At 45.0% G+C, this 20704-nt stretch overlaps 1 protein-coding gene across 4 annotated transcripts in view; it reads right to left on the bottom strand.

The window, feature by feature from the left end:
- Positions 1-5852: 5852 nt before the first annotated feature.
- MRAS (muscle RAS oncogene homolog) overlaps positions 5853-20704 on the bottom strand; it is a 33879-nt gene continuing 19027 nt past the window's right edge. For all 4 annotated transcript variants that reach the window (XM_042827402.1, XM_042827404.1, XM_042827405.1 and 1 more), the window contains exons 3-6: positions 13229-13382; positions 10169-10268; positions 8931-9010; positions 5853-6313 (exon numbers count right to left, since the gene is read on the bottom strand). In XM_042827402.1, coding sequence (XP_042683336.1) covers positions 6214-6313; positions 8931-9010; positions 10169-10268; positions 13229-13382 — 434 coding nt within the window. In that variant the 3' untranslated portion in view covers positions 5853-6213. The remainder of the gene's footprint in view (positions 6314-8930; positions 9011-10168; positions 10269-13228; positions 13383-20704) is intronic.

Here is a 20704-nt window from a genome sequence, read left to right as displayed (position 1 = left end):
GGCCCTGGGCTGCTCACCCCATCTACCCTCACCAGGTACCGTCAGCATCCATAATCCCGAATGCAAAGTAACCGCGGCCTTTTGTCCTCGTTTTTTTGAAATGCTAAACGGGCTTTTATAAACCCGTTTTCTTTTGGCTTAACTTTGAGCTCTTTCTGCGCTAATTTTATCTCTGCATAATTGCGTGCTTTAATACTTCTTTGATTATCTGCCTGAATTAATGTCAGAGCAGCAGTGCTCCAAACAGCCGTGCTAAGAGTCGCGCCCAAGCTCAGATTTTCAGCTCTTTGTTTCACAGAGATCTCCCGGAGAACAAAACGTGACCTCGGAGAAGGTTCTGGTTACACTGTCACTGTCACGGTTTGAGTCCAACTAACTGGATTTGGAAGATTAATGCATTTGGAAAAATATTGTGAGCTGTTTGAGATCTGTTTGCTTGGAAGCTGTCTCCTCCACTTTTCCTTTCTTTTTTGTCTGTGTTTTCTCTCCTGTCACAGAACCAGCAGAGAGCACCTCTCACTAATACACATGAAGAGTGCTTAGCTCCCCTTTAACATTCCCCCCTTTTCAATAACTTTCTACCTGCATTTTTGGGCAGTACTGCTCCCACCCTCCAAAGGGACACAAATGATGGAGGAGTTAAAGACAGCTTCTCTGATGTTTGGTTATCTGGGGATTTTTGACTGCTACAACCCCACACTGGTGACAGTAAAAAGAAACCCAGCTGAGCTCATTGCTGGGGCTCACTAAGCCTGCAGTTGGGCAATAAAACATCGAATCATAGAAACATTAAGGTTGGAAAAGACCTCTAAGATCACCCAGTCCAGCCCCAACCCCCCCCCCCCCCCCCCATGCCCACTGACCACTTAGTGCTGCATCTCCGTGACTCTTCAACACCTCCATGGACAATGCCTGCACCTCCTCCTTGGGCAGTCTGTGCCCATCCTGAGCTTCTCCTCGTGCAACTTAAAGCCATTGAAAACACTTTGCCTTCCTCCCCATAGCACCGGTCCGGTTGGTGCTAACCCTGCCCCAAGGGCTAGATGCAGGCTGTGCTGGACAAACGGTGTCCTTCAGCAAGGCCCCCTACCGCACACAGAACCCTTCCAAAAAGAGTTCCCTGCCAAAAAGAGATGGGCAGCCCTCACCGCGCTGCCTAAGAACGTGGGAACAAAACTCTGTGAGCGGCTCTGTGGGAAACTCAGTGCCTGAACACGGCTTGGGCTCTCGGGAAGCTTAGGGAAGCAGGATGAGGGAATGGCAGGAAGCTCCCTGGGAGGGCCGGCCAGCGCCCGTCCCAGCTCACACCATTGTGCTTTGTTCGGCCGCCACAATGGTGCGAGCAGAGCGGGCGCATCAGCCTTCACTTTGAATTTCCTGCTTTTCGTCAGTTCGCATCCTGGGGAATGCTGTTTGAAACACAGCTCATTAAGGAGCTCGCAGAGAAGAATGCCCTGCCATACCAGCATGTGCCTGGGCTGCCCAGCAGCTTCCCGGTGCCAAAGCTCTAGCTCTAAGGAGGCGTGGGCTATTGAGATGCAAAGAGGCGTGCTGTGCTCCTGGCACGCCGATGGTGAGTTTTCCTCCTGCCTCTCCCCGGCAGTACCCGTGCATTTCTCTTGCCCAACCCCACAGCCACCCGTGGGCGAGTTCTGCGGAGCTGCGGGGAGCAGCAGGAATTTCATAAAATCACAGAATCATTGAGGTTGGAAAAGGCCTCTAACATCATCCAGTCCAACCATCATCTCAGCCCCACCATGACCGCTAACCATGACCCTCAGTGGGGTTCATCCTCATGGTTCTCAACACCTCCAGGGACGGTGACCCCACCAGCTCCCTGGACAGTGCACTACCACTTTCTGAGAGAAATTTTGCCCATTTTTGGCTAATATCCAACCTGAACCTTTCGAGGCCATTCCCTCTCATCCTATCACTGTTATCTGTGAGAAAGAGGCTGACCTCCCCCTCACCACAACCTCCTTTAGGCAGTTGTAGAGAGCCATAAGGTCTCCCCTGAGCCTCCTCTTCTCCAGACTGAATAATCCCAGTTCCCTCAGCTGTTCCTCATTTGTCACAGCAGTGGGAACAAAAGCCAGCCCAGAGCACGCTGCTGTGCCACAGCATTGGCTCTCCCCTCTGGGGATCCAAAGCTGTTGCACCACACTGCTGCAGGCAAGTCCCATGTCATCCCAGCAATGCAAAAGCATGCTTGTGGGATCATCCATAAAATATTTACTGCCCTCACATGAAGAAGAAAAAAGCCTGCATAGTATCAGTGGAATCCCTGATAGCCAAACACTGAATTATTCACAAGTGCAAGTGACATCCACACTTGCTTGGGCTGCAAGATGCAGTTAATACAGGTCATGAAATTGATGACTTCTGTTTCAGAATTTGCTCTGATACACTGGTGAGTCCATATAAATCAGGTGAGATGACTTTGCAGAAGAGGAGCTAGAGCACCCACAGACTTTTCTCAGTGCACACAGCTGCCTGAAGATACACCCATAGAGCCATTGCTCATCAGTCTTACCTGGCTGCTGTTCCAGAATGGTATAGACCTCTCTGTTCCATCTGAAAGTCCCAGCAGATGCCTTGGATGTCCCGTGGCATCTCCAGTGATGTGAAATACACACAAGACACAGAATGGAGCCTACCTGACCGCTGGCCCCAGCAGAGCTCCCATCCCCACACAGGGAGCTACATCCCAGTCCTGCAGCGCTCTTCAAGCAGCTGTGTCCTTCGCCTCAGTTCTGCTGCAGAGCTGGATATGTAGATGTGCTGCAGCACTTTCCACATGCACTAAAGCTCTGCCTGTCAGCTAACCTGTAGTCGATAGAGTAGCTTGGCCATTGAACCCCAACTAAAAGAATGTGTGCTTCCAGACAGATCTCTTCTGTCCAATCTGACGTATATCCATTGATGTGATGGTTGTTACTTTGGTTTGGATAGCTTCTGTCCTCTTTAGCCCCCTCTCTAGCCCATACATAGCTGAACATTCAGCATAGCCCACCACATGTGCCTCTTAAACTCCTATATCCCATACTCCACTCTTGAAGCTCTGTGGCAACTGTCTGAAGTTCCCAAACACTGCAGCAGCATTTAGCAACCATCCCTCAAAAATCAGTGCAGCTGAGCAAGGCTCTGGACAGTCTCAGTTCTGGCTGCATTGTGGTAATAATAATTAAAGAAAAAAAAAAAAACAAACACAAAAAAGTCCATGCCAGTACTTCAGTGCTGTCCTCTCCATGCCTACCAGTGCTGTCTGCTCATTTCCTCTTGAGCCCAGATGCACAATGCATGCCTAAAACCTTCAGCCGAGCCCAGTTTACAAATTCTAGTACAGCTGTAGGTTTTAAGAATCAGCCAAAATTAATTATGGCAGATTAAGGAACAGCAATGCAGTGCAATGGCCTCTTGTTTAATGCAAGAATCTGATCCAAACCAAGCAATCCCAGCCTCCCACTAAGCTCTTGCTGTCATCTTGTTCCCTATCTCTGCTGTTCTCCTGCTGAGCACCATCATCTGAACACAGTTTATTCAGATGTAGCACACTCTCGCTCAACAGCTTTGCCTTGGCTGAGACACTGCTCTCTTGAACCATCAGACCGATCAGGTTCCATGTGCTGCAGATGGGGGAAGGGTACTCTTGGACTAGAACAGCCAAGAATGCAAAAGAGTGACGTACATGGCAATAGGCTTTGTATCCCTTCAGTGCTCTAACAATTTGATCAAGGTGGATAAATCAGAGCATGCTCCCCCTGAGCCTTATCATTACACCTATTTGGTTGTTAATTTGCTCCTTTCCCCTCCTCCCTATCTACTCTGCAGTAGCTGTTAGTTGGTAAAGAAGCTGAAGGAACAATTAAGATGCTTCAGAAAAAGCAGACAATTTCCCACATGCAGAGCTGAGTACCCCACAGATGTGACTCAAGATGCTCACATGCTGTTTTCAGGCAAGCGTTCCCAAGGGTCTAGACAAAATTATAAGGATGAGGAGTTTCAGCAGAAATCAGGTTATTTTTAAGTGGAAGGGCTCTAGGGGGTATTAGCAGGGCTCCCTGAAAATGCCATCAACTGCTTGCATGGGGGATCTCACAGGTCAATTGTTTGTAATTAAACAAACTAAGCCTGTACTCAGACTAGACAGGGACTCCGACAGTAAAGCAACAATGGGGCCAATGTCAAGTTGCCTTGGTTGTAAAGCATCTGACGCCTCTCAAAGGCAGAATGTGAACGTGATGCCTGCAGGGAGATCCACCCCCAGAAGACTTTGGCAGGTCCCAAGGGCCAGGGTTTGACCCGGATGCTTCAGTCACTGTGCTTCAGCCAAGGAGAAAACCAGGGAGGGAGAAGTGCTGGATGGGCTGCAGCCAGCTCTCAGCTGACACTGGATGTTGCAGCTTTACTGAAGCATAAGACCTCTGTCCAAAATGAGGGTCCAAGAGAAATCTTTCTTTCCACTGTCCCCGTCCTCAATCTATCCCCAGCATCTGTCATTGCACAGAAGAGGATGGAGGCAGCTGAGCTGGAATTATGCTAAGCAGCTTGCTGAGACAATTGCTGCCTTTTGGCTGTAACAAAGACTGGACAAACGAGGAAGATGTTTTCATTAGCTGCAACTCACCTGAAACACAACCAGCAGCCAGCTCCCACAAGGTGGCCTGGCAAAGACTCAAGAAATGAAATCCAACAGCAGATTATAAAGACAAATACCAAACAATTAAGTTTGTGATGATCCACCACCTTCTATGAGTCTTCAATATCCAGTGCCACGATCTGCTGTTCTCAGACACACATCTCTCAGGCATTCATGCTCTGCCAATATTTTAAGACATGCCAATAAAGCATATTTGAATAGGATTCAACCTGATGAAAAGCAAGTTGTTACTTTCAAAGGAGGTTAGTGACCCCACGAATTGAGCTGATGGCTTCGGTCCAGCAGATGACAATCCATTAAATTGAAGAAAAAAAAAAATCACTACTACAATCCTGACTGCCAGTAAAGGTGTGAAAGAAAAACGTGGCTCCTCCAGGATGTGCACAATCATCTTTCTGGCAGCCTGAACGGGTGCGGTTTTTTTGCCTTGCCTTTTCATAAGGCAAAAATATTTAGTCTCTGCTGTTTTCAGTGAAACATTTTAGACACACTAAGCTTATGAAGAGACACATCCCACTTGAACCACATTTAAAACACCTCTTCCTTTCCAGTCATCAACTCTCGGGGAAGAGAAGAAGAAATATTAAGCCAAAGCCCCATAAACAGATTTTTTTCGTCTGAGTGCAAGATGAGCCTGGGAAAAGCAAAACAATTCATCTACCCCAGAGTGGATTGCAGGGAAAGGTTAAGGAATAATAAAGAAGGATTTAGATCACACCACTTTAAACGCATTTATAAGGCAGAAATTCAACACTCAGATAACAAACTCAGTTCACTTTTTACTTCCTCTCTCCTTCCCCTCAACCCCTTAAAGATGCCATACCCTTGCATTTGTAAATTACTTTAATTTAAATACTTCCAGGTTAACAAAACATCTTAACTTTGACATGCTCCAAGTTACAAAACAGAAATAAAACCTCTTGACAAAGGGTAGGAAAAAAATATATCCAAGCCCAAACCCCGTTTTCTAAGCTGGAGTTTATGGTCTGTGAGCTGGCTGCCCTCCAGAGTCTGACACAATGTCTGGAGCACCCAGAGCAGCTGGAATTCATTTTCTTCCTTCAAATCTATGCACTTTCATATGAAGTTGTGTTTTGGCACTGCTGCGTAAGAAAGAGTTCAGTGCAAAAAGTCTAACCCCAGCCATGTTTCTTTGCAACCCAACACTTGCTGAGCAAACGACAAAAAAAAAAGCCCTTTCCCTTCTCCCACACATACACACACGACTGTACCAAATGGGTCTATTCATGGCTGCTCATAAAAGGGTCACAAGGAGAAATGTTTGCAGATAAAACCAACACTTTTGTTTTTTCTTTTAAACACACCATGGAGGCCTCTGGAAGGAGCTGGGAACGTCCGAGCATCAAAGTCCTGCTGCTCCTTTCCACCTCCTGCTAGCACTGCTCCATGCAGCCCCACGAGGAGCCCCTCCAGCTGACTGCTGGGGTCCAGACCCCTCGAGCCACCTCCTCCGAGCCAGAGCCTCTGGGAGCCTCAGGTCTTGGTGGGTTGGGAGCAGGAGGGAGATGTCCAAGGTGCTCCTGGGTGCCCCGTCACAAAATTGTACACTGGAGTTTGTGGGAGCCTGTGGCTCGATCCCCTCTCCATTTGGTCTTTTTCTTCTTCTTCTGGCTTTTCTCCGGGATCTGTTGCCTGTTTTGGGAGGGAGGGAGGGAGGGAGGAAGGAAGGGGAATAAGGTGAGGCCAGCAGCCACAAGGCTGGGTCAGACACCTGACTGGGGCATAAACACATATACTCCCATACACCCCTTCCACCAACACGTGGACTATCACACCACACAGCTAACAATCATTGCTTCTGTTTTCAAGGAAAGAGGAAAGCAGCCATATAGAAACATCAAGGCTAAGAGTAGGGAGAAGGCACAGTGCCTCCAAGTGCCTTGGGAGAACTGCTACCTGCTTCTCTACCAGAGGGCTACTCAACTCACTTGGGAAACAGGGACGCTCCAAGAAATGCAACATCAACCATCACCCAGAGAAGCTGTGGATGACCCATCCCTGGAGGTATTGAAGACCAGGCTGGATGGGGGCCTGGGCAGCCTGATCTAGTGAATGGCAGCTGGGTTGGCATTAGGTGCTCTTTAATGTCCCTTCCAACTCATAGCATTCTATGGTTCCATGATTCATTCTACAATTCTGTGATACAGGATGCCTGTCCCGGAAGGATTTGGTTTCAGCTGGCACTGTCTCCTAGCCACTGATGTGGACATGGTTTTGCGTTTTGTTTTTCCATAAAAAGAAATGGCATCTGCTGCCAGCATGGTTCTGGCCTCCCACGGAACTTGTGATGAGCTCCAGTGCACTGGGAGCGGGATGCGCCCTGTGCCCTTCTCTGTGGCTTGCCCCAGGAAGATTCTGGCTGGAGCCACAGCCATCAAAAACACAGCTGCCAGCCCACCTGTGCCATGCTGCAGAAGCCCTCATCAGTCAGGTGGGCTGTGAGCAACCTCATCTCATCTGCTGTTATGCTGGTGCCTTCTCCCTTCTCATTAAAAGATGAGGCACTGCTCAGTCATACTGTTTAAACAGAAATGATGGTGAAATGCTGCGTCAGATCCTCAACAGCTACACTGACAGTCCTGTGCCATCAAATATAATACTCAGTCTTGCCAAGCTGCAATAGCATCAAAAACTTTAGGGGAGCTGTACCTGATCACATCAGCCACTCAGCTCAGTCCAGCACTGCAATTCAACAGCAGGCTGTGTATTTCAAAAACCTGACAGGCAGTCTGTGGACTTAAGTTTTACTGCAAGATAAACTACACAGACATAGGCAGTTTCCATTGACTCAGAGCCTAAATAACCAACCTGGAGCTTGAATAGTTTAAGATCAGCCTCTTTGCTATGCAACGTGCTAGGCATTAAGCTGAGCATTTGAACCAAGTTATCAGGACCAGAATGAGACAAAGCTGGGGGACAAATCACATGGTGTCCTTGATGCCACAGAAAATTTCATATGGGTAGCAATAACCCTCACTGTAACTACTTTGGGGAATGAGGTAGATCATCTATACTTTAGGTTATGAAGTACATTTTCAGGGCTCAAAGTTAGTGCTGTATCATTACAGTGCTCCATCCAGACTGTGTCTGGAGTCACGTTATGCAGAGAAAGCAAACAGAGCCTCACCATCTTATTTTTGTTATGTTTCATTTTTTTTTTCCCCTAGAGTAGAATAGATTGTGGTAAGAGCTTGCTGTAACAAAAAGTAATATCTAGCCAACTAATGCTGAGTTCCAGAACAGTTGGGAAACAGCTTGGGACATTTCCAACTCTGCTCTGCAGTTCTCCAAAGATTTTCTGCCCCCTGCTTTTCAGATATGTGGGAAGAGTGGGCAGTACCATCTGCTTTTGATAGAGGCTGGCTCGAGGCTGTGCTAAGATATTCACAAGTACAGATACGTTGTGAATAAATGTCTCATGGTTTAATTGCCAAGCAAGGCACTTTGACTGCATGGTGGGGAGGAGCATTATTTCAGCTCAGCACCCTCCCAACACATGAAAAATGAAGGTCCAGAAAAACCTGGCAGGCAACCCCTGCCAGAAAAACAAATCTTCTGAGAGATTTGAGGTTATCAACGAGATGCTGAGATGTGCATGCAGCTCTTTTCCTGCGAGGCAGCCAGAATTTTGGACAGCTGTACCTTGCCAACAGCAATGGGAGCTGGGTTCACCCGGAGAGCAGGCATTTGCCAAAATGAACAAAAGCAGCTCATGCCAGAACTGGGAACAAACCTCTGCTGTCTGAGGAGGAAACCTGTGGCTTAGCCATTAGATCATGCTGCTTTTCATACAAAAAGGCTTAATTTTTTCCATTTAGTGAGCAGAAAATGGTAAAACTCACCTATGAAATTAAAAAAAATAGGCAGCTCTTTAAACTCAGGGCAACATGAGACCTTGAGATGAGAAAGCCATAAAAAAACACATTACTGGCTCACAGCTTTTAATATTGGCCTTTTAAAGCGAATTGTTGTAGTAAGCTTTGCTTTCTTCAGTGACTAACTTTTTTTTGGTCATGGTCACAACTAGTTCTCAAACTGTCTAGCACTGGTATCTCACAAAGGCAACATCCTGTTAGTTAACAGTCATGTGCACATACAGAACAAGGAAGATTACTAAAACCCAGAAATCAACTACTCCCAACCAGCCCATCTCACCCCCACCTCCCAAACGTTGCCTCCCCGCTCTCCAACCCAGGACTCCTGCATGTTCCATCCACAGGCACCAACTGCGACAAGTGTTACAGTTTACCTTATTACCCTTACGAGATCATGGAAGGCCTTGTCAACATTTAGAGGTGGGTCCTTGGCACTAGTTTCTATATACGGAATCTGAAGGAGAGAAGTGTACCACAGAAGAGGTAACTATCAGCTTGTACGTTGGAAACAAACCACTTTCAAAATGAAAAACACTCTCCAGGATGGAAAAACGGGGTATCTAAGATACCAGAGAAGTACCAGTAAACAAAATGTTGTCATGACACTGCTGTCAACATCTTTATTCTTAAAGAAAGCTTGGATCTAGGGAAGAGTGATCACAAGACTCCATGTAGCCAGATGTTCTCTCTTCCTAGGTTGTGTTTGTAGACACAGCAATTGCTGATGGTGATTGAAAGATGAGCACTTGCCAAAAATTCTTGTTTGCCACATCTTATTAGGATAGCGGCATGAATATTTCATGACTAAAATTCCCATTTGGTGTAAAATGATCTTCTTCTTCAAAGTCTAACAAACAGATGGAGCCTCCTAGAGCGTTTGTCCAGCATGCTGGCAGATTGATAAAATTGCCCTCTTATGAAGCATTCACATGCACATCCTTTTCCAAAGTGTGTACATACTGATGGGTGCAACGTGTTGAGCTGTAGTTTCAGTGTACTGGCTCTTACAGCAGTGAGTTTACTTGGGGAGGGAATGAATCTGCCCTGCCAAACTCTCATTGTGCCTTGTTTAGAAACACAGAGCAGTTTGCCATCCAAGCACAGCAAGCTGCCAAAAGGTCTCAGGCTTGTTTGCTCTTACCTTTACCTGTTCATTAAGCATCTCCTACGGGAGATGTTACCTCCCTCTGGGTATTCAAGATTTCTGGAATTTAGAGGTGATTAGCGAATTATCGTGTGATCTACACCAATCCAAGAGCAACTTCTCAGGCTAAACAAGTGTGAAAAATGCAGAGCTAGAATGGTGGGCCAGATTTATATAAACTTCACAACCCTTTAACTACATTATCTTTAACAAGTTTATTTCATGCGGGCACCTGGATATACTTCCTAACTTCTGACTCTGCTTTTTCAGTCCCAGAGGTTGTGCTTTCTTTCCTCATTTTGAACATTCACATTTCTCACTGTTTGCATACAGGTTTGTACACGACTTTGTGACAGCCACAAATTCTAAGAAAAATACTTTAATTCAGCTCCACATAAGGAGGTAATTCAATTCTGAATGCCTGTAGTGGTACTTAAAGCAAGCAATTAAACAATTTTACAGACTTACATTATGTTTTGTTGCCATTTCTCTTCCCTGTTCTCTTGTAATTTTCCGTAAATGCATTAGATCAACTTTGTTTGCCACCAAAATCATTGGAAAGGACTCCCTGGAAAAAAGAAAATGAAACAGTTATTAGGAAGCTACAATACAAAACACTAAGTCTAAGTTTCACTTTCTAATACTGACATCAAGCATTTTCAGCTACAGATGTACCATGTAATTATAAGGAAATATAAGGATAGATCATACAAACATATATCAGCCCCCAGACTGAACTACTATGCACGTTCATAAAAATTTACCTTGACAACATGCACACATCCACCCTTATTTCACAGGGATTTCAGGAGCTTATTAAATGCCAGCATAATGCTGAGTAATGGAGTGAACTACAGAGTTTGTTTGCCACTATAGAAGGAAATTAGGCATGGAAGCAAATCTTGAACAAAGAAACAGGACTCTTTTATAACAGTTAAGGCATCTGAATAGCAGCATACCTTACAGCTGCTCATCACTGCAAGGTAAAAACAAAAAAGGTCAGAGGAATTGCTGTCAGTTCATGTCCTGTGGAGAACAGCGCAATGCTTATCCACTCTAAACACCCATAGGGGAAGAAAAGACAGACTTGGAGTTCACACTTAGGGTGACATCAAATTGGGAAGAAAATGATGGGACAATGACTGTAATTAGCCCAAGACCAGCAGTGGTAGCTGGGAGGAGGCTGTTCTGGGAACAAGAACCCAGTCTTGCTACATTTCCAGATGCTATTATCTGCTATCTTCTGCTTCTTATCATAGAGCAAAAGCATGATGAACAACAGTTCTTCTGTACCAAAACCATCTTGCTTGGTATTACTACTCAGTATTTCTTTACCAGGAATATAAGTGATTGTCTTCAGACACTACAAGTGAAGAGTTGTACAGGCTTTCCTGACAAGGCATGTGGATGATGGCAAAGGTCTGTGCAGCTCCAGGGATTACACTGAGCCAGATCGTGCTACGGGATGTGCTGGCAGCATGGCTCCTTCCTGCTGCACCTCCCATACAAGAGCCTCTCCTCCAGCTGCATTACGTACAGCAAAGCTGTGCTGCATGGCCTTTACCCGCTGTTATGAAGGAAGAGGTAACTGCCAATAACTGATGTTATTGTTAATTATTCTCTTATTGTTAGCTTTAAGCCCTCCTAAAATGATTCTCACACAGCAGTGTTCTCTGCTGTAACGGAGCTGATTTTATTAGAGTAAGGAGCAGCTGGCTGCACTCACTGCTGTATAAAAGATTTCCCTGGATTTTCAAACAGAGTTTCTGTGTCATTTTTCATTGAGATGATAAGGGCTCCATCTTCTCCCTGGCATGTTGCCCATTTCTCTGGCTGGAAATGCACTGTACTGTACTCTGCATTTTAAATGGATCTTACAGTTACTGATTCTGATAATGTGCATTTGATTTAACATTTACACCTGAGCATTGATACATCTTGACTCTCTATTCTGGAGCAAAACACTTGCTTGGATTATTTGATTCCTTTTGGCTTGTGACATACTGGTAAGAGAAGGATTACATTTGGACAGCATCTCATTTGCCTTGTTTACACTGGGCATAAAACTCTGTGGGGACTTTGCTGTGAGTTGTGTGACTGCTATTTGGACAAGCTGCTACAGTTGGAAGCTTTACTGTAATTAAGATTATGGAGAGAAAAGGGACAGAGGTTTTAAGCAGTAGCCTGCAATTGCTTTAGATCTGGAGTCCTCAAAACTGACTGCTAGCTTGAAAACCTGGGCACACGCCTGGCAGGACGTTTTTTTTATTTATGCTGTTCAGAAAAATCACTGCACAATCTCTGCATGAAGCATTACACTCCTGGCATTATATACTCCAGCGTGGGGAAACACAAGCAGTTTCACGAGGCTGTTTCACTTCCTGGATCTCACATGCTGCTGCTTGTTTGTATGGCATAAGGAGGGCTAGAAGTTTCAGTCCAAAGCAAAACAACGAACACTGCATCCTATTTTCACAAAGCTAAGTTAGACAAAACCAACATCTGCTTGCAGCAGGTTACAGGAAACACTTTGCTGTCTTCCTCATCTTTCAGAAGCAGGGTGAACTTGCCCTAAGCCAACAGTGAAGGAAACACCATCATTATCTGGGAGGCAGACTGAGTGACTGACGTTTTTGTTCATTTAGATGAAATCAAAGGGTGGATTTTCCTCTACTTTCTACTCTCACGGGCTCTGTTGTGGACGCTTTACTGGAAGAGCTGTCAGCTGTGAACCTCACATGATACGCATCCACCCTTCCTGTGGGGAAGTTATTCAGAGCTGTGAAAGGAAGCCAGCAACAAGGTCCGAACCCTCCGGTGGCTTTTCTTGACGACTTCCATAATTAACAGCTATTATGAACGGAACAACTAAATGTTTAAAAGCTGTAGACAAATAAGGCTTAATTCACACTCCACCTAGTGTGGAAGGACTCACCATCCCTTGAACTGGGAAGGGAAGAGGGAGTTATCTGAAAGACAAGAACCTGGTAGCTTCCTTTAGGTCTGTCAGGATGGGTTTGCTCACCATAGTAATCCCCCAGTGCTAATTTCTCCCACATGTACACAGGGAGTGGAGCAGCCGACCAGTCTTGCTTTCCCCCCACCCTGCTGAGATGTTTCATTCATTGAAAACAGCTGCTACATAGCACAACGCATTAACTGAATTTATCCCCTTTTGAGAAACACAATTCCTCCCAATCTGAGGCATTTTCCCCTCCAAGATATTTGTTCCCAGGCCCATATCATGTAGAACCTTTTAAGGTTTGTTTGGTATGACCAGGCACTCTGGCTGGAGCTTTTCTCTTCCAAAACCATTTCACTTCACTATAGGATTCCATCCATCAAACTTTTCCAAACGCGAAATGCAAATAAGAAAGTTATCATAAAGGATATATCTTATCCCACATGCAGACCTACAAACCTACAAAGAGCACACAAGAAGCTGCCCTGAAACAAGCAGGAGGTGGACTTCAGGGACTGAAGCCTCTCCACAGCAGGGCTGGAGAGCGCCAGTGGTGCAGCACCCACCTGTCTTTGACTCTGAGAATCAGCTGGTGGAAACGGTCCACATGCTCAAAGCTGGCCTTGTCTGTCACAGAGTAGACTATAAGGAAACCATCTCCAGTCCTCATGTACTGCTCCCGCATCGCGCTGAACTCCTCCTGGCCTGCTGTGTCCAGAACTAGGACAAAAGAGAAAGGTGTTTAGTTACTGAGTGAAACAGCAGCTGCTGTGCTGCATGGCCCTTCTGCCTCTTGCTGGACATGTCCTCCCGAAGGCTGCAAGATTCTGTAAAAGCAAGTTGGAGGAAGAAAGTGCTATAGAAGAGGGCTATATGGATATTAGTTTCATTCAAAGTATCAAATCCTACCCACGGAACCTGGGAACTACTTCTCTGGCAAGATATGGCTCTAAGTGTCCTGCAGCCCAGCCCTCTAACCCTCTTCCTCTTCCTACTCTCACTGATCCTTGCATGGAAAAGCAAAGAGCAAATAAATGACAATTTAAATGTCAGGGACAACCCAGAGACTGTGGTGAAGCAGAGCTGGGAGATAACCTGGAGTGACAGCTGCATGCATTTTCCCTTTCTCACTGCCTGGATATTATTTCTACACAATTATGTGCTTTCAGAGCAAGATGGTACAGAGCAGGAAAACTGTTTTCACCTGTACAGCTGCAGAGTTAGCATCTACTGCCCACGAGTGACAAGGAAAGCCCTGGGCACTTGTAGATGGAGACAGTGTCAGGTATGTACTGCTGACAGAGCAGCAGGGCTTGATGCGAGTTTTTCTAGTCCAAGCAGGCCCACAGTCCTAGGAAGACACTCCCTGCAGGGTAAGTACTCCAGCTGCCCTCAATTCCAGATGAGGCTTGGATAAAGCCCACTTCACTGCCAGCATTACATGCTGAATCAGCAAGGGTGGCCATGTGGGGACATGCTCAACATGCTACACAGCACACCACAGTACTCTGCGTCTAGAGGAAAGGCAGCTGTGCTGGAGGAGGTACTTGGCAATGGCAGACCCCTTAAAACTCCTCAATTGTATTCATTTGCCTCCCCTCACTTTGAAAACCTGAAGGATAAAAAGAGCTTCTAGGCTCTTACAAAGAGCCCAAGATTGGGGCTTATTTGCTGAGTAGCGAGAACTTACTACTCAGTCACAAGTATCCTTTCATAGCTTTTTATCCCACTTCCCTCCCTTAAGTCTAGGAAATAAGGGTCTCAGCTCAAAGGCATCCAGGCTGTTTCTAAGGACTGTAGAAAAAAAGAGAACAGGAAGGAAGAAGAAAAGAAGATAAAAGGAAGAAAAGAAAAACAACCCAAAGACACTGCATGCACTGGTGAATTTCTACACCCCGAGCAGAAGAGCTACTATGGAAGAAGGCCAAGACTATGCGGCTGGAATGGAAGAGGAAATCAATCCTTCCTATCCACCCAACCTGTAAGGAGAGGTTGGGCTGCCCTCATCTGACTCTTGAACCAGCTGGAAGCGATGGGAGCTGACTGCCAGCCCTACATACACTCCCTTCCCTTCTTACACACACACACGCACACACCCAATGTGTGGAGGAGTGGGACAGCTTGTAGCAGTGGGCTGGGCTCTCCTGCCATTCCCCCCTTCCTAACACTAAACACAAACAGGGCTGCTGTGTCAGCAGCCACTATTTACAAGGAATTCATTTGCAGCACTCTTGGAAAGGAGAACAAGTCCAGACAGCACTGAAAATGGCACTTTGGAAATTTAGGCAGGAAAACACGCAGCAGTAAAAGTTAATTTCCTATTCACACAAATTTAAGGGTCATAGATTTGGCCAGAAGTCGTCCCTGCTTCAGCTTTAGATGCGCTCTTCTTAAAGACAGCCCTCTATATCCTAATGGTTTTCACAATTTGTGTACCACAGAAATCAGAGCGGAGAGTACAATTGGGATCCTTTTGTAGAGAGAACTCAGTCACATCCTGGAAAGCATCAGCTCCAAAAGAGGGCTAGAGGCAAGCAGCTTTGATTCTAGCGTAATGCTCTGGCATAAAACCTTAAGGACAGTAATATACTGAAATGGGAAAGCAGCAAGCAGAAATCTTGGGAAGGTGAAACATGGAAGGTGATCTGGCTGGCTTCCCAACAGGGTGAGGAGATTTAGGACTTCAGCTAGCATGCTTCCTCTTAAAATCCTAGTTTTTGCAAACAGGATGTCAGGAGACTTAGAAATAATCATAAGTAGAAAAGAATTGTGAGCTTCTATTCCCTTGGTGCTCTTTAAAATCAGCACTTGGTACTCTGACTGCTGGTTGCCACCCTGGCAACACATAAAAGCCAAAGTGGAAATAAGGCTGGAGGAAGGCACAGCGGGTTTCTCCTGCCTCGTTCTTCCAAGAACTGAAATCAAATTCATGGACTGTGCAGTACAGAGAGGGCCTTCCGACAGCATGTGTGGTTTAGTTTCCACAAACTTCACTGAAGAGGAAGGAAGGAAGGAGAAACTCTAATGAAAACCTATGGGTGAGCAGTGAGAAGCCAACAACTGTCTGAATTAGGAAGAGACATCGAAGTAGGCAATGCGAAAGTCTTATTACAGAGCTTTAATGCAAATCAGCTAGAGAATAAACTAAGAGCAATTAGCCTTCAGAGCCTAGCATGACATTTCTTGCTCTGTGAGTGAAAGGTTGCTAAGCAAAGAGATAGCCTTTTCTGCTTTCCGCCTGTAATTAACTCTATGTTAATCCTTAGAGCTTTACACACCATTTCCCTGTGAGTTGTGATGGGTTGGATAAGAGCATGGCTGCTCAGAGAAAGCACATCTGAGTAGACATAGGAACCTAGAAAGCCCAAAATAGAAGCACTCAGATGTATATAGAAGCACTATAGATGTTTTCTGTGTGGCAAATCTCTATAACTGAGAGTGCTCTGAGCGCCCATCCAGAGACACAGACATGTAAATCTAAGCCAAGGACAGAGACATACCAACTATGAAATTCAAGCCAATGACATTACTTTTCCCAAAGCCTCCACTGGATTTAGCTCAGATTAAATAATGGCATTCCCAGCCTTGAGGCAGCTCAGATCTGGTTATGCAGGAGAGTTCCTCTTCATCCACACCAAGGCAACACTCCCTCCTGTGTCTTTATCTGCACATTGGGCAATTAGGTATACAGACCAACATGAGAGTTCCTCCACTGCCTCACCAAAGGGGCCAAAGGAGACAAGACAGGCCCTTAAAGCACATTAAATCTTTTTCCTATCTTCCATTGAAAAAAAAAGTAACATACTAGTGGCATCCACACATAGCTGTGGCCAGACCCAAAAGCAGCTCTCAGAACACCTTGTATTCTAGAAAGGTGGTTGTGCACCACACAGCTCAGGGAAGGACAGTTCTTCATGCCCACACTGATTTCCTGCTCAGAAAGGCAAGTACAGTGTGCATGATCTGATTTTTGCAAGCAGTCCCTTCAACTACGTACACAAAGCCTACGTGCAAACCTTTAAGGGGCCGGATGGGTCTGCAAGCAGACAGAGCCAGGGAAAGGAGCAGCAGCAAGAAGTCTGACTCCAGGCATTTTCTGCCTCCTCAACAACTTAATGCAAAATACAGAAAAAGTCCCTGGAGCAAAGAGCAGAACTAGGAATGTGGCACCATCAGGGGAATGCTGTCATCATGGGCTACAGAGCCAGACTCTTCTTGGCACTTCTCTCTGAGTCTTGATTTTCTCTTTGCACAGCAGCTCTGCTTCCAAAGGTGGGGCCAGAGAATCTCCATTTCCAGCTACTCTGTGGCTTGGTAACTCTGGTCAAGGGAAATTTAACTTGAACTGACAAGACAAACCTAACAGTTTCAGGCTAAAGAAAGTTATGCCCAATCTTTACCCCTTCCATCAGCAGCAGTCTGGTAGAGAGCAGTCCTCAGGGACATTTGGTTAGCTGAGAAATAGGTATTTTGGGAGCTGAGCAGGCAGGGCAGAGGGGCCCCACAGCTTGTACGTTGCATTCCTGTACCCCAAATCACCCTGCAGAGATATAGAAGGTGCTTGTGCCACAGGCAAGGAGAGGCAAAGTGCTCTGCTTGATCTCTTCGATTGTCAGTGGTCTGCTGAGATACAGCCACACTGCCCCTAGTGTGAGAACCTTCCACAGGGATAAACATGTGATGGCAAACACTGGGGTTCTCATAAGCCCTTCTTCTGTGCCCTAAATACACAGATGTTATAAAGTGGAAAATAACGTGGAAAACCCGAGTACTTGAATTCTTGCCCTCTCTTTAAGGAAAGAGAAAAAGAGAGTCTTCAGAAGAAAGGCTGCCACATCAACATACAGAATAAAGATGGGAGCCCTTAAAGGAGTTCTTTCTCTAACAAAGGGCAAGTATTCAAAAGCCTTGTGTTTTCCATGTTGCAACACCAAAATTTTCCTGGCAGGAAAAAAAATATCCCCACAACCCAAGACAAAAAACCCTCTTCAAGTATGCAAAATCCAAGCAATCAAGGGAGGAAAAATACTGTGTACACAAATGAGAGAATGAAAGCATAAACTTTACTTGAATTTTAATTCTTTCAGTGACATTACCCAAAGTTTAAAGAAATAAAACAAGTGAGCTGCAAAGCAACCATTTCGCCCGCGAGTCTAAAGTGACCTCTGCTCTCCCTCTGGCCTCATGGCTGAATTGTTCCCAAGCTTCCCAAAGAGAAAAGCAGACAGCCTGTCCAGAGATGACTAGCAGCAAAAACCCTCTGCAAAAAGAAATGCATGGGTGACATAGGTGGAGAGAACAGAAAGAGAACCCAGAGAAAAGAACAGTGCTTGCTGCTATTCTATGGGGATGCACAGCAGGTCCAGCCCAATGCAAGGACACACAGGGACTGAGATGGGGACTTGTAAAAAGAGAGAGGAGGAAAAAAAAAAAAAAAAAGAAAAGAAAAAAGGGAAAACTAAAGATAAGTAGCAGGAAGACAACTTGTGGTCAGTGGGAATTTCATCTTAAAGATTCTGGTTGAAGGAAAGAGGAGAAAGAGACCACAGTTACCCAACACACAGGCACAATTCCTTGCTCTGCTGCTACCAACTGGCACAGCTCTACCAGCAGCTAAGGGTTTAGCCCAATTCATCACCATGCCCAAGCCATCTGTCTGTGGCCACCACTTCCTCTCCTCATCACCACCTTTCTACCTCCACATGGTTTACGAACTACAAGAAATTTGGAACCACTGGGAATTTTTCCTGTATTGATACTCCACTTTTGGTTTCATGCCCAGATGAATAATTCCAGATTGACACTTCACAGCCACATCAAAAGAATCCTCTGCTAAGTCAGCCTGCACACAGAAGGGAGCATGCCAAATTAATGACAGCAACTCAACTGGAGCAACACCTAATCAAAGCAGATTAACCCTGGTCCCCACTTAATTCTGACCTGATGCTTCTACACAGCACCTGCATGTGGATGCATTTAACCAAGAACATCACCATGCTGATTTCAGTATGAACAGCAAGGAATAAATGAGGATAACACATGCAGAGAAAATTGGAGGCTGATCTCAAAGCCTTGTTGGAGATGCAGAAATCTAAAACAAGGGCTAGCCACAAGCTGCCTGTACATCTCTTACACAAGTTAAGTGCCTTGTTCCACTCTATGGCACTCGTCCTCTAAAGAGTGAATCGATGGTCCCAGAAAACTGATGTTAAAGCCACCAATCAAGTATTTCTGCACTCAGCAGCCAAGCTGGACTTGAATACACCAAGTACAGGTTGCTCAGTGTCCTGGGAGGCATGAAATCATCACAGATTCTTCTCTCTTAAGAGCATAAGGACAGATACTCACCTATGCCAGAGAGGAAATGGGTAAAAGATGAGTATGACCTCAGGCTTGTCTCTAAGGTCTAAAATCTGAAATAAAAGCCCATTCCGTTTAAGTCTACTATCAATGAGAGACTTCAATGGAAAACAAAAAAACCCAAGTCAAACACTTAATCAAGCTGCCACCTGGTGCTATAATGCTATCAAATAAATGTGTAGGTTTTCACAGAGGGAAGCTAAATAGCACAAGGTGGGAATTTTTTAGTGCATTTTTTGTTAATTTTGTTTTTAACCAACATAATGCTAGTGCAGATATTAAGTGCTGGACACTTTGTACAGAACTGCTCAGGCTACAGGCAGAGGAAGAGAACGGCATGTATGGTTTTTTATTTATTTATTTATCAAGTTGTTGGATGCCAATATATCTATATTTTAATCAACTATTTCTACAAATTTAGAAACTTACGGTACCCCTCACACTACGCCCTCACTAGGCAGTCTTATCTTCTGTTTCCTATTTTGAAGGTGGGCAGGGTGAGGCAAAAGTCTCTGCTGGTTACCTCCCTTTCCTCCCCCACAACAAGCTCTGAGGAAAAAAAAAAAAAAAAACAAAACACACAAAAAAACCACTGCCCATAAAGAACTTAGCCATAAAGCCAACTGGAATGTCTAGAATTCATCATGATGAATCTGTATCCTTTCTATCACGATTGTCCCTAATTTTATACCCTAATTGATTCACGCAGCCATGTGTAACCACAAAAAGAGCAGCTGCCCAAGTGTATGAGAATGTCTTAGATCGAAGTCCCATGACACAGAGCTGTGGCAGGAGACACATGTGATAGTCAGTCTTCAGGCCCTGTTTCTACTGGGCAGATGCTAAAGGCTAAGCTTATGCTTGTTGGAAAACAACCTCCTTCCACACTCCCACTTCAGGTCAGATTTTTCTTGGATAAAAATGTTCAGTGAAAGATGCCTGAAAGGCTGCTTCAGTCAATACCAATGTGTACAGTAGCTGATACCAAAAGAATAGAATATGAGGCATACCAGAGAAAAATAAAGGTAATTAATTTTAAAGGGTTGGATTATGGACTAAAGAGATATACGTGAGAGAATGGATTTAATTTATAACAGGATCTTTTTATTTATTTATTTTTTAAAGCAGCACTAGCATTTAACAAACAGTTACAGAAGTACATTATGTGATGGCCAACTGAGAGCAGGTATCTCTGATGCAGATAACATCATGAGACATACTTGCAAGGGAATACTTGTGAAGTAGATGTCCATTAGTGACCAACTGTGACATGTAAATGAGCAAATGTTGGCAAGATTAAGGCATATTTAAAAAAAAAAACAAAACTGAGTTAAGGCTGTTCTTTAACACCTTGGAGGTCATGGGGGCCATCCGTACTCAAAAAATTACATCTGATAAACCCTTAAAAGTACAACTAAGATCTCAACTAGACTGAATTTCTGGCCTTCAGGGTAAGTTGTGTAACCCTCCATGTTCCACCACTGATGCCAATCTCTTGTTTTTCCTGTCCTCGTATACCAATTTTACATATGTTAAGACAACAGTCATTTTGAATGTTTTCATGGTAAGACTGTTGAGGTAGAAGCCTGCTGCACGTCAGCTTAGATTTGGTTCAGTGCACTTGGGTAACTAAGGCACAAAATACTTGCTTACTTCACGCACAACCTAATTATTATATAAAG

This window comes from Centrocercus urophasianus, unplaced genomic scaffold (genome assembly GCF_019232065.1).
Source record: "Centrocercus urophasianus isolate 14NV4802_14NV808 unplaced genomic scaffold, USGS_Curo_1.0 seq_28, whole genome shotgun sequence".
Lineage (NCBI taxonomy): Eukaryota > Metazoa > Chordata > Aves > Galliformes > Phasianidae > Centrocercus > Centrocercus urophasianus.
Note: the sequence above shows the minus strand (reverse complement) of the source record. Positions and strands in the feature narration are given on the sequence as shown.